Source organism: Gossypium hirsutum, chromosome A09 (assembly GCF_007990345.1).
Source record: "Gossypium hirsutum isolate 1008001.06 chromosome A09, Gossypium_hirsutum_v2.1, whole genome shotgun sequence".
NCBI classification, from domain to species: Eukaryota; Viridiplantae; Streptophyta; class Magnoliopsida; order Malvales; family Malvaceae; genus Gossypium; species Gossypium hirsutum.
Window position 1 is genome coordinate 21744503 of NC_053432.1, and position 12064 is coordinate 21756566.

Sequence of the window (12064 nt, forward strand, 5' to 3'; positions counted from 1 at the left end):
TGGAGATAGATTGAGATTCTCCAAGAAAAACTGAATCAGATGTAGTTGTCATCTCTTATGGATTGATTGGCTGAAAGTTAAGCTACCTTAAGGATCTTCTCTTGGTTGTAAAACCGTCAAATAGATACTAGCTTTGATACTAATTATTAGCTCAAATAATCAAACCAAAATTGCCAAGAGGGGGTGAATTGGCTTTTAAAAATTTTGTGAATGCTAGAGAGAAAGGATAAAAAATTGAACACAATAATTTAGAGTGGTTTGGCCCCAATTTCCTACTCCATTACCTTAGCTTTCCATTACTAAGAATTTTCTCAAATTCACTAATTTGACAACCTTTGAGGACAAGGTTTAACCTTACAAATTCCCTTAAGGTTTCTACCTAAACCTTAAGACACAAACCCTCTCAAATAGATACAAATAAGCAAACAAAGAAATAATCTTTACAATAAGTGTTTGCAAATTCAGCTCAAGTACAAAGAAAAATACTTGAGCTAATAGAATAGCAATGAAGCTCACAAGTGTATGAAAGAAAAGCATGGAAATATTTAGCACAAAGGTTGTTTGATTGATCTTTTTGTTTGAATATTCTTTCTTGTTGTTGTAGGACCTTTGGAAGCTAGTATTTATACCCTCTAATTCATTTCCAACTGTTGTGGCTGTTGAGAAAATAAATAGAGTAGTTGAGGATGAAAATACTAGATCATTAAATTCACCTGCAATAAAAAGTATCGATACTAGTAGCATTTAATGTTTGATTCAGTGAATATTAAAGTTAGTTTTCAACGATACCAAAGACCATTTATCAAAGGTGCTGATATTTTTTAGTGGGTATAGATGCTTTTTGTAAATGTTTGAAAAATCATCAAGTTAGAATGCAAAAGTGGTATCAATAAAATTTAATATGTATCGATATATTTTGAAAAGTATCGATATTGTTTTACTTTTGTTCAAATTTTTTTCAAGACAGTAAGCAATTTTGGTATCAATAAAAAATATGGTATCGATAAAAATCATATGGGTACCGATACTTTTTGGAAAATAGCGATACTTCATGTAGGGAACAATTTTTCAATCGATTTAAAATTTTTTCAATCAAGTTCAAGAGTTTAAAACGATTTTTGAAATTTGTCCAAAAATTGTAATTGTTCAAAACATTTTCTAAGATGTTTGGAAGTGTTGAAATGATTTTTAATGTTTTGAACTTAATAATTTATTTATTCAAAAATATTTTTTTATTATATCAAAACAATTTATCAAATAAAGCTAGTTTGACACTATATTTCTCTCAAATTTAAGATTTAATCTATATACTTTAATTTTGACATAATTTGATACCTCAACTTTTATAATGTCATTAGTTAGTCTAAATATTTTATTCTAAATAAAATGATTATGTGAATTTTTAAGAATTGTTAGCACCGTTAAATTTCTTTATTAAATTTTATTTCGTTACAATGTTATTTTTTTGTTACATGGATACCAATTTTATTTTATTTTTTTAAAATGTCATACCAATAAAAAAGAATTTTATAAGTGTTAACAAATAAATCTAAATTATTAAATTTGAAAAATAGAAACACTAAGTTTCTGAAAATAAAAGTATGGAGATTAACTTTCAAATATATAAACGGTGCAAAAACTTTGAGTAAATTGTAACCTTTAAATTTTTAGTAAAAAAATAAATAATTAAGCCAAGATAATTTTCATTGTGTAAAATTTTTTTATTCTAAAAAATCAAATGAGAACTATTATAACTTCAAAAATCATTAAAAATAAATCATGCACTTTTTTTTATTGTAATAGTTATCAATATCAATTATATATAATACAAATTTTCTTTTCTTAAAACAAGAAATTGACTGAAAACCAAACAAAAATTAAAAGGTCTAAAATCAAATCCAAACATGTGCACGTGAAGCCTCTGCCATTGTGGTTTGCACGACAATTTCAATATCTAATCCTAAAAAACCAGTATTATATGCTTTCATTTTAAATATCTAAATATAAATACTTAAAACTACGAAATAAAATAAAGAATCATAAAATAGATCTTCATAGTGGAGCCCTCCCTGTGAAAGGCAAACTCCACCCTATGGCCCACCCCATGCTGCATTGGGGGGAAAAATATTAAATAAAATGCAGGCGGAGAATATTTCGAGGAATCCAAACACAAGTTTTTATTATTTGGGTTTGCTGGAATTTTGTTCGCTTTTTCTTCTAGCAATTAATAACAATATTAGAGAGAAAAAGGTGAAGTTAACGCCAGGCTGATGCGACGGTGAGAGTTCGGCCCATCCAACCAAAGCTAATCCCTCCGTTTTCTTCTTTAACGGTGAATCCCGGGTTACCACAATTGAGTCTGGCACGCATCGACTCTGCAACACTTTCACTCAGCGGCTTTAACTCGAACCGCGCCATGCTCATCCGGGCCCGCCACTTCCCAAAAACCTCGCATCTTTCAACGCGGTCCCTCCCTTCACACGCAACAGAGTTGACAATTTTGCGCAACAGACCTTCCTCCACCTTCACTCGTTCTGAGTTCTCCCTCCCAAAGGTCGACTCAATCGACTCAAACAAAGCTCCGTAATATCCAACTGCTTCTCCCACCCTTGAGGCAAACGGCGCCGTATTGGTGTTAATCTCTTGTTCCACTATCGTTACCACGCACGGCGCCAATCTTTTCACGCGACGGAGAAGCTCGTCTCTCGGATTTTCCACTGATACGCTCTCGTCCGGCATTCGATAAAGCTTGAACGCGAGATTGACAGCCAAAGGCTCGTCGAGTTCGCAGCCGAGTGACTCTCGACTCAGATCGCTGAGTTTAAGACTCGGTACCACATTAAATTTTAAACGAACTCCGAACCGCTCAGCAACTAGACTCAGCTTAAAACCAACCGCCTTCAACCTCTCATCCCCACCATTATCAGCAATACAAGTGATCTTTATCATGGCAGGGTTCCCTCTCCCACGCTCCGAGAGCGCGTGGAGAAGAGTTGCATACTGCCCTCCTTGCCCAATATCAAAATCTATAATATGTAACTTCTTACAGCTTGGTTGGTCCAAAGTGGCATCGAGGATAGCCTGATTAGCAGCCATGAACCCGAGCTTAAAACAAGGAGACAGATCATAGAGCAAATGAGTCGCTGTAGCGTGTTCCTTGCTGAACAACTCAGTCACCGGTGGCGAGCTTTCTACGGAGTTGAGCCGCGATTTTAGAGCCAACAACATGCACTCCGTCAACCTCTGCTCTGAATTCCCTTTAGCATTAGCAAGTTGAGCTAATCGGGCCAGGATCTCGTTTAGGACGTCAGTTTTACCGTCGGAAATAGCTGATGCAACCTCCATTATTTTCTGCTTTGAACAAATAGAAACTGGAGAAGCCACCGATGATGTGGACGAAGAGGATGAAGTAGTTGAAGAAGTAGGCGATGTGGCAATCTGCTTGTTAGGGCTGCTCGAACTGATCAAGGGTTGTATAGTTTCTGACCATTCGCTGTTGCTATTGGTAATCACCGAAACGGCATCTCCTTCCTCCTCGTTGTCGTCGTCTAGTAGCTGTTTCTCCAGCTCTTGAAGCTGATTCATCATCTTATTTTCCGGGTCTTGCGCCTGGACCACTCGTGCTTGCACCAAGTTCAAGTACTGAGCGCTTGAGAAACCAGGGTTCATGGCCTGGATTGTGGCTCCGGAGCTGATACCGAGAGGAAGTTGCTGCCGCCTCAGCTGCTGTAAAACCGGCACCCCGTATCGCTGCGACATGGAAGAAGAAGGCGAGAAATTACATGTAACGTCCGGTAATATGTTGCACGAGAAATCTATAGGCGATAAGGGAGAAATCGGATAAGCGTGCTGGTAATTTCTGGGCTTAACTGGACGGGGATTAAGATCATTGAGGCCGTGGTTATTGAAGTCAGCTCGTGTTCGCTTCCCGACGAAACCGGGTGCGGCCCTGTTCACGATTTGAGACTTAGGGTCCATGAAGATTCCATGTGTCCCGTACGGTGCAGTGGGTTGGTTGTTGCTCATGGTGCCACTGTTAGAGACGGATCCGCCTGCTATTCTACCGTAAAACTCTGTGCCACCCCCGGAGAACCCCGATGTCATTTCCCTCCCCTCTCTTTTCTCTCCTCAGAGAGCGGATTCAAAGAAGAAAAATAAATGAATGAAATAAGAATAACGTGAATTAGCTTTTGAAGAAACTCATGATTGAAGACTCGAGAGATAGAGCTTCGATTATGGCGTACAAAAGATTCTCCTGAATCCAACGGAGATGGATTAATGGAGAAGATAAATATATATATAAAAGAAAGAAGGGGTTTCCAAAATCCAACCAGCTCTTACCCGTCCGGTTTTGGTGGTTTCTGGTTTTATATTTAAATTAATGAAGAAATGTAAATATTAAATACTTTTTTCATTTTGATGAACCAAAGCAATCAGATCACAGCCGTTAATCACCTTTGTGATTTGGCGGTTCTTGATATTTTTTTATAACAGCGTTCGGTGATTGCTTTTAGTGAAGACCAGCTCTCCCTCCATAACACGGATATTAGCTTCAGTGCGAGCTGTTTGAAAACAAATGCCACGCGTTTTTTCTCGAGATTTAACTCACGTAGCAATGGGAATTGAGGTACAGAGAATGCAAGGGTAAACTTCCCAGGTGCTTACCCAACTTTTACGATGTTTTCATTTTGGTCACATAAAAAAAACTTGTAATTTTATCACTCAACTTTTAAGATAATTTAATTTTAGCCACTCAAATATTAAATCCTTAACCGCAACTCACTGTACACACCAAATCATGTCACATCATATTTACACTTTCATTTTATAACTCAATTTCTAAGTCACTTTTATTTTGGTCACCCAAAAAAATGTTTTTAAAGTCTTTATCCAAGTAAAAAAAAGTATCAAAATGAAAAAACGATAGAAACTAAAATAATGCATTAAAAACTTGGCAAATTGTACTTGTTTATCCCATTCTTGAAAATTCTAATTTTTTTCAATCTTGATAGTATCAACCGGTTTATTATTATAATATTAAAATTAATTAATTAATTAATTAAAACTCCATCTAAATTTTAAAATTTTATTTTATGCTTCTAAATTATCTTTAGCAAAATCAACTCGAATAACTCATATTAAATAATGAAAAGAATAATCAAAATAAATTTAAGTTTCGTAGACAGTTATTAAATATGAATTTTTTAGTTGATTTTGTTAAGGATAATTTGAAAACATAAAATAAAATTTCAAAATTTAGAAGGAAATTAAATTAATTAATTTGATAAATTTCAATATTACGGTAATAAATTGGGTGACACTATCAAGGATAAAAATTTTCAACAATTTATTTAATTAATTTTGAATGTTCTAAAATATAATTTTTCAATATTGAAAAAAAAATGGAACTTTCAACAAGGAAGTAAATAAATACAATATAAAATTTTTTTAATGTATTATTTTAGTTTCTATAGCTTTTTCACTTTAATCTTTAATATTTTTTTACCCTAATCAATACTTACAAAATGATTTTTTATGACTAAAAAGAAAGCGTCCTAAACATTTGGTGACCAAAATAAAAGTGTAAATATAATATGGTGTACAGTCAACCACTATTAAAGATTTAATGCTTGAGTGACTAAAATGAAAACGCCTTAGAAATTGAATGATGAAATTGCAAGGATTTCTTTTTGGATGGCCAAAATGAAAGTGGCTTAAAAGTTTGGTGACCAAATGGGGAGTTTACCCAAAATAAAAGTGAAATGTGATTCCACGCGAAGGATATGATCATCGGACGTGAATTTCAATTGAGTGAAATTCTAATGATCTTTGTTGGGTATTTGATCACCTGACAGAACAGTTACCAACTGTTTAAGAAAAAAGGCCAAAAGGGTGGGGGGGGGAAGCAAGTAAGGAAAGCAGTCCCTAGAATACGTGGAAAAATGAGGCTAAGCTTTGAAGGAACTCAGGGTGACTGCCTGGTCAGATGGAAAACTTCTCATAACTTGGTTCGCTGATTCAATATTCCAGTGTCTAGGTTTTCGTCGTAAGTCTAAACAGACAATTCCGGGTTGATTCTGGCGAATTTACCGACACGTGTTAGTTGCGCACCATATGTCTGTTTCTGAGGTTAGAATTTGAAACCCATAAAAGTTGGCTACGCTGGCCATGCCCCGACCTTAAAATATTCATTCCCAAATAAAGCATAAAAACTTATTTACCACTCAACTTTCAAAAATACTATCTTATGCATGAAAGTTTGATTTAACATAAGATGTAATATCATATATAAATTTTAATTTTGTACAACGAAAATTTGATTTGATTTTTTATTTTTATAAATTATTGACATCATTATCAATGTAACATTATTTTATTTTTACATGTTATATACACAAATAATTATATAAATCTAATGTAAAATAAATTTAATGTATTTATTTCTTTAGATATTATCAGACCCCTTTGCCACTTGAATACGTGTCAACACTGAACGCACCATTAACCTCTATGTTGACCCTATTTGAAATAATGTCTTGACAGGGCACTTGCCTTCAACACTTTTGGAGGGAGTCATTCACCTTTTTTTAGGTATGAAGACTCTCCAAGTGTGAACACACACATGATATGATAAGGTGCCCATTTAGGCAAAATAACTTTGTATTGATAAGGTCCCATGATATAAGCTTGTGAATATCCTTTACACATTTGGTGGAATTGAATGCTTATCCAGCCACATCATACTAGAGGACAAGAGAACCTCTCCTATAAATCCCTGAAAAACGATGAAGAAAGGATGGATCTCCTAACACCCTAAGGTTACTTTGAGCAATTATCTCCTTAAGTAGCTTGTCCTCTTGTCATTGTTCTAGCTTTCGGCCTCTTTAGGAACTCCTCTGCACCATCATGATCTCCTTCTTGTCCTCCATACATTTTGTACCTTGTATCAACAATTGGTTCAATGAGCGTGGATCAAAAATGTCTCAGAAATAGAATAATGTTACCTACAATCCCATTAGCAAAAATAATGATGCCAACCCTGTCAACTCCTCCACTCCAGTGAATGGCAATGATGCCACTTGTAATAGTCTATTTTTCAGTAGTGCTGAAAACGACAATTTCAAAATCCCATTACCATAAATCAAGTTAGTAAATATTAAATATTAATATTTAGGAGACTAGTATGAAAGTTTATGAAAGTTTGGTTTAGTAATTTTGTCGATATGATAGTTAATTAAGATACAAAGGCTAAATCGTAAAAGTCTAATAACTATAGATTTTTATATTGCTAAGGGTTCAAAATAGTAATTAAAATGAAAGTTTGGACCAGTAATTTTGTCGATATAATAGTTAATTATAGTTTTTTATATTGCTAAGGGTTTAAAATAGTAATTAAACCATCTTAGTTTTTTTTTTAATTTTTTTTTACCTTTTGACCATCTTAGTATATTATATAGTGGAGAATGATGTATATTTCCACTAACTTTAATTAATTGTGATTATAGTTTAATTAATTAATGATTAATTAAGTTAATTTAAATTAATTAAGAATAAATCTAAGATAATTTAAGTGCTGTTATCTTTATTTCTCCATCTTCTTCCCCCCGAAAATACTTAAAAGAAAACTTAAGAAGCCATTGTTAAAGCTTCAACCTTTCAGCCATTAATTGGTATGTTCAATTTAATCTTTTTTTTCTTTTTTTTTTTGTAATTTGTATGTTTTTGAGGTCATGAGAGCTTGATTTAACTAGTTCATGTGTCAATTTGTAAAAACTATTAAAGTTTCTAAAAGTTGTCATTGATGAGTGCTTAAAGAAATTAGTATTAAATTGATAAATTTTAAGTTTAGATATATAAAAAAAAGAGACTAGATTGCAAAGTGTAAATTGTTATTTTTGTCCAAAAGAGACCAAATTGTAAAAATTAAATATTTGATGTGAGATTTTTGTAATTATAAATAGTAAAGGGTCTTAAAAGGATGTGATTGAGATTTATTTCGAAATCCTAAAACTAAAAAGTAACCATTATATTATAATTTCAAAATAATAGAGGGATTGAAATTAAAATTTAGCCACCATCTTTTCCTTGTAAAAAAATTGAAATAGAAGAGGTTTCATATAATAAGGCTATGAGAGGGATTAAAGTGGTTATTTTTAAAAAAATAGAAGCACCTTACAAAAATAATAAGCAAAAAAGAGTTTATGAAGCAATTATCCCTTAAAATATATTTGGTGTCGCCCCTTTTAAGGTTTTTTTTCTTTTTTATAATAACTTATCTAAAAGGGAAAGTTTAATATTGGATCTTTAAACATTTTGATTTATAACACTTCAATTTAGTACAGTCATTGTATCAAATAATATCAATAAAAAATTATTTTAAAAAATAGGGTGGTGCCACTAACTAGTCAGACAAAACTGATATTCACCGAAAAAATATTACATATTCATAATTAATATGTATTAATACAATTTTTATATTTAATTATTTTTTAATATTATTTTTATAAAAAGAATCCTGGTGCTCATATGGCCCATTCTTCACCCCGAACTGACCTTTTAACAGCTATCTGTGAATTAGGGACCAGGTCAAAATTAGGGTTCTGTCCCATCAAATTTCCCAGTTAGCCTCTCTGCCTAACAGGGAATGAAAAATGTGATAGGTCTAACCCTTTTTTTTAAACTTTTCTGTACTTTTACGCTTTTATTTTGCTGTTTACACCAGAAAATGCTGTAGTTCACCGCTGCCAAGTTAATCCTTAGATTTGGTACATTTAAAGGCGGCAATGGTGAACATAAAGCCGGAGAATGTGGTTTTGCATTTTTGGGAAAAGGAGGGTTTTTTTAAAATAACTTCACACCTCCTCTCCAACTTTTAAGTAAATTGTTCGATATTGCTTTTTAACATATTCAAATTTATATTTTTTCTCCCGAATAATAATATTGATATTAATTAAGTTAAAATTAAATTGGTGAATTTTTTTAAATAATCTCTTTTTTTTACATTTATTTTATAGATCATATACTCAAATTTGTAATTTTTTAGAAAAAATGGTTTAAGGGACGCTTGATATCAAGATAGTTAGTACTAGACCTGCTCATGGGTCGGGTTATCCAGGCCGGGCCGGCCCGAAAGCACGCCCGAAATGTGGGAGGATTTGAGCAAAGATATAGGCCCGAAAAATAGGCTTGGACAAAAAAATGAGGCCGTTTAAAAAATAGGTTGGGCCTCGGGTAAGGTATTTTTGGGCCCAGCCCGAATTCACTAAATGACAAAAAAAATTTGCTATTTTTTTTTTGTTTTTGAATGTTATTTTCTTGTTGTTTTCTCCCTATTTTGCTACCATATTACTATTAGTTCCTCCTATTTTGTTGTTATTATTTGGATATTGTATAAAACTTATTTTATTATTAATTTTGTTATTATTTTAAAGGTATTTGTTAATTTTATTATTATTTTAGAGGTATTTGCTTGTTAATTTACATCTATCTTAGTGCTATTTAAGTCTACATATTTTTTAAAATTTATTTTCAATTTGTTGGAAAATATTTATTTTGATTTATTTTAGTATTTTTGATGTATTATATATATTTAAAAATTATATAAAATAATATAAAAATAAATACGGGCGGGCTGGGCTAGGCCGGGCCAGGCCCGGGTTTTAGTATTTTTATTTGGGTCGGGCTTGGGCAAAATTTTAGGCCTACTTTTTGGGCCCGGCCTGGCCCAGCCCAATGAATGGGCCTAAATTTTTAGTTAGTACCGTATCAATAGATATATCGATACTGGTCGATTTCGATATACTATTTTAGATTTATTGCTATTTTTTAAAAACATTTTACATATGTATATAAAAATATTTATAAATATCAAGTAATGAGATTAAATAAATCTCAAATATAAAATACTCATAAAAGTATATTTTAAAAATATCAATGGCATGAGTTCAAATCTCAGTAGATTTTAAATTTTTAAAAAAAAAAACCTCATCAATTATATAAAATATTATTTAATAAAGTTTACAAATGCAATTCATTATTAAACACATTCAAAATAAACAAGCTAAAAAAATTATTTCATAAACTAAACAATAAAATCATCTCCTACTGTTTATATAACAATTCATAATTCAATAAATTCAAAATAATTTTTTTTAAAATTTTAAATATATTAAGAAAACCGGGAAATAAAATAAGCCCCCACACTTAGAACATCTTATCAAGAAAAAGTCAGTAACGAAATTAAATAGAAAGCAAAACACCCTTATTAAAATGTGCAAAAGATTGGAGGGAATTTTTATCATTTTAAAAGAGCTAAGAAGGAAAGACCCTGAACTACAATAGAAAAAGGTAAACTCAAGTTATTTTCAAACTAGAAAAATATCAAAGGAAAAAACGAAAGAAACATGAGGAAGAGATTTAATAATTTTTAAGCTTTACAATTATATTCTAGGAAATGGGGTTTAAAGTAGGTTCGAGTTTTGGGCCTGGTCGGGGCTCGGCTCAGGGGCAGTGGCTGTCTTGTGCAAGCGGCTCACTTGACCTATGAGGAGACAACTTAGGACGGTGTTGGGTTGGGTCGACACCCAAACCCATAAAATAATAAAATGTTTTATTTTGGTTAATAATTAGAATTATGTAAATTATATTTGTGTCTTTTTAAAATGGTATGTAACATTTATGATAAATTATGTAATGTGACATTTAATGATTGATTCACATGTCATTCGTTAAAATTTTTAACAAGAATGAACAAATTATATAACGTACGTGTTTAAATTGTAAAGTTTTTATTTTGAGTGTCTAAATTAAAAAAAATTTATAATTGAGTGACTATATGTACAATTTATCCTTATATTGTTATACAAATAAATAAATAAATTAATAAAAAAAATCTTAATTTAAAATTTAAAATATATTTTAAAATAAATTTTTTAATATAGACTGATACACTATATTTTATCCGATACAGACGAAATCCAGTGTGACCAATATCAATCAGAACTTATACTAGAACAGAACCTAAAATTTATTATTCTAATTTACGACGGGAATAGAATGTTTCGACCAGAATGAGCAATACTAGAACAATACTAACTATTATGGCTAATATGCGTAAAACGTTTAAAATAGTTTCGAAATTAACCATTAATAATTTGTTGCAATTAAAACGAAATGTTATAATAAGTATTGCAAATAGTTAATTTTATAATCTATATTATTATTTAAACCCTTTATTGAATTGGTGTCACGAGTCAATCAAATATTAATTCGGTTACAAAAATTACAAAAATATCTTTTTGTAATTAAAATAACTTATATTATTTAAGGGTATTTTAGTCTGCTTATTTAATTAAAAAGACAGTAAAAAGTTTGCAAAATGTGAGATTTAAACTCATGACATTTAGGTCAATAAAATTTTATTGTTACCACTTAACTAAAACTTTATCTAGATATATTTTGTACGTTTTAATTTTATTATGAATACTATATTATTTAAGTCAATTTTATATCTATACTATTAATTAAACAATTGATTGAATTAGTGTCACGAGTCAACTAAGCACTAACTCAATTAAGAAAATTATAAAAATGTCATTTTGTAAATAAAATAAGTTATATTATTCATGTCACATCCCAAAAATCGAGGTAGAAAAAATTGGGTTAGTGAAACCTAGTGTGGTCACATTCGAATTTTAAGTTAAGATGGTGAATATTTTGTCAAGAGAATTAATTTGGTCCGATGGTTAAGGGATGTGGATAGTGTGTGTGAAGTTTTGAGTTTAAATATTTTGCTTTATATTTTTGCTATTTTTGCCTAAACCCCTTTTTTTTAACATATGCTTATTTAATGACAATGATTAGTTGAGCAGCGTAGTGGTTAAGTTTCTATATACCTTTTGATTTTGTGTTCAAATTTTTTTGCGTGTAAAGTGAAATTATTTTTGTTTTAAACTCATGAGAAAAAATCTCTAATAGATGGTTAAGGGGATAGGATCTGGTTTTTTTTTTAAATAAAGGAAGTTTTATTTATTAATTTTGTTTTTCAAGATTAAACCCTCACGTT

The 12064-nt window shown here is 31.3% G+C and overlaps 1 protein-coding gene across 2 annotated transcripts; it reads right to left on the reverse strand.

Annotated features, from left to right (window-relative positions):
- Positions 1-2152: 2152 nt before the first annotated feature.
- On the reverse strand, positions 2153-4509 carry LOC107932707 (scarecrow-like protein 8). Of its 2 annotated transcripts, XM_016864787.2 has the most exons (2): positions 3871-4509; positions 2153-3750 (listed from the first exon to the last, which is right to left on the reverse strand). In XM_016864787.2, exons 1-2 carry the CDS (start codon positions 4102-4104, stop codon positions 2257-2259), a joined length of 1728 nt encoding a protein of 575 aa, XP_016720276.2. In that variant the 5' UTR covers positions 4105-4509; the 3' UTR covers positions 2153-2256. The 2 variants fall into 2 exon arrangements, with proteins under 2 accessions (XP_016720276.2, XP_040932189.1); XM_041076255.1 differs by having other exon boundaries at positions 2153-4509.
- Between the last annotated feature and the right edge of the window lie 7555 nt (positions 4510-12064).

What these genes read in the sequence shown, in the direction of transcription:
- LOC107932707 (XM_041076255.1), bottom strand. Translation starts at nt 4,104, where the DNA reads ATGACATCGGGGTTCTCCGGGGGTGGCACAGAGTTTTACGGTAGAATA.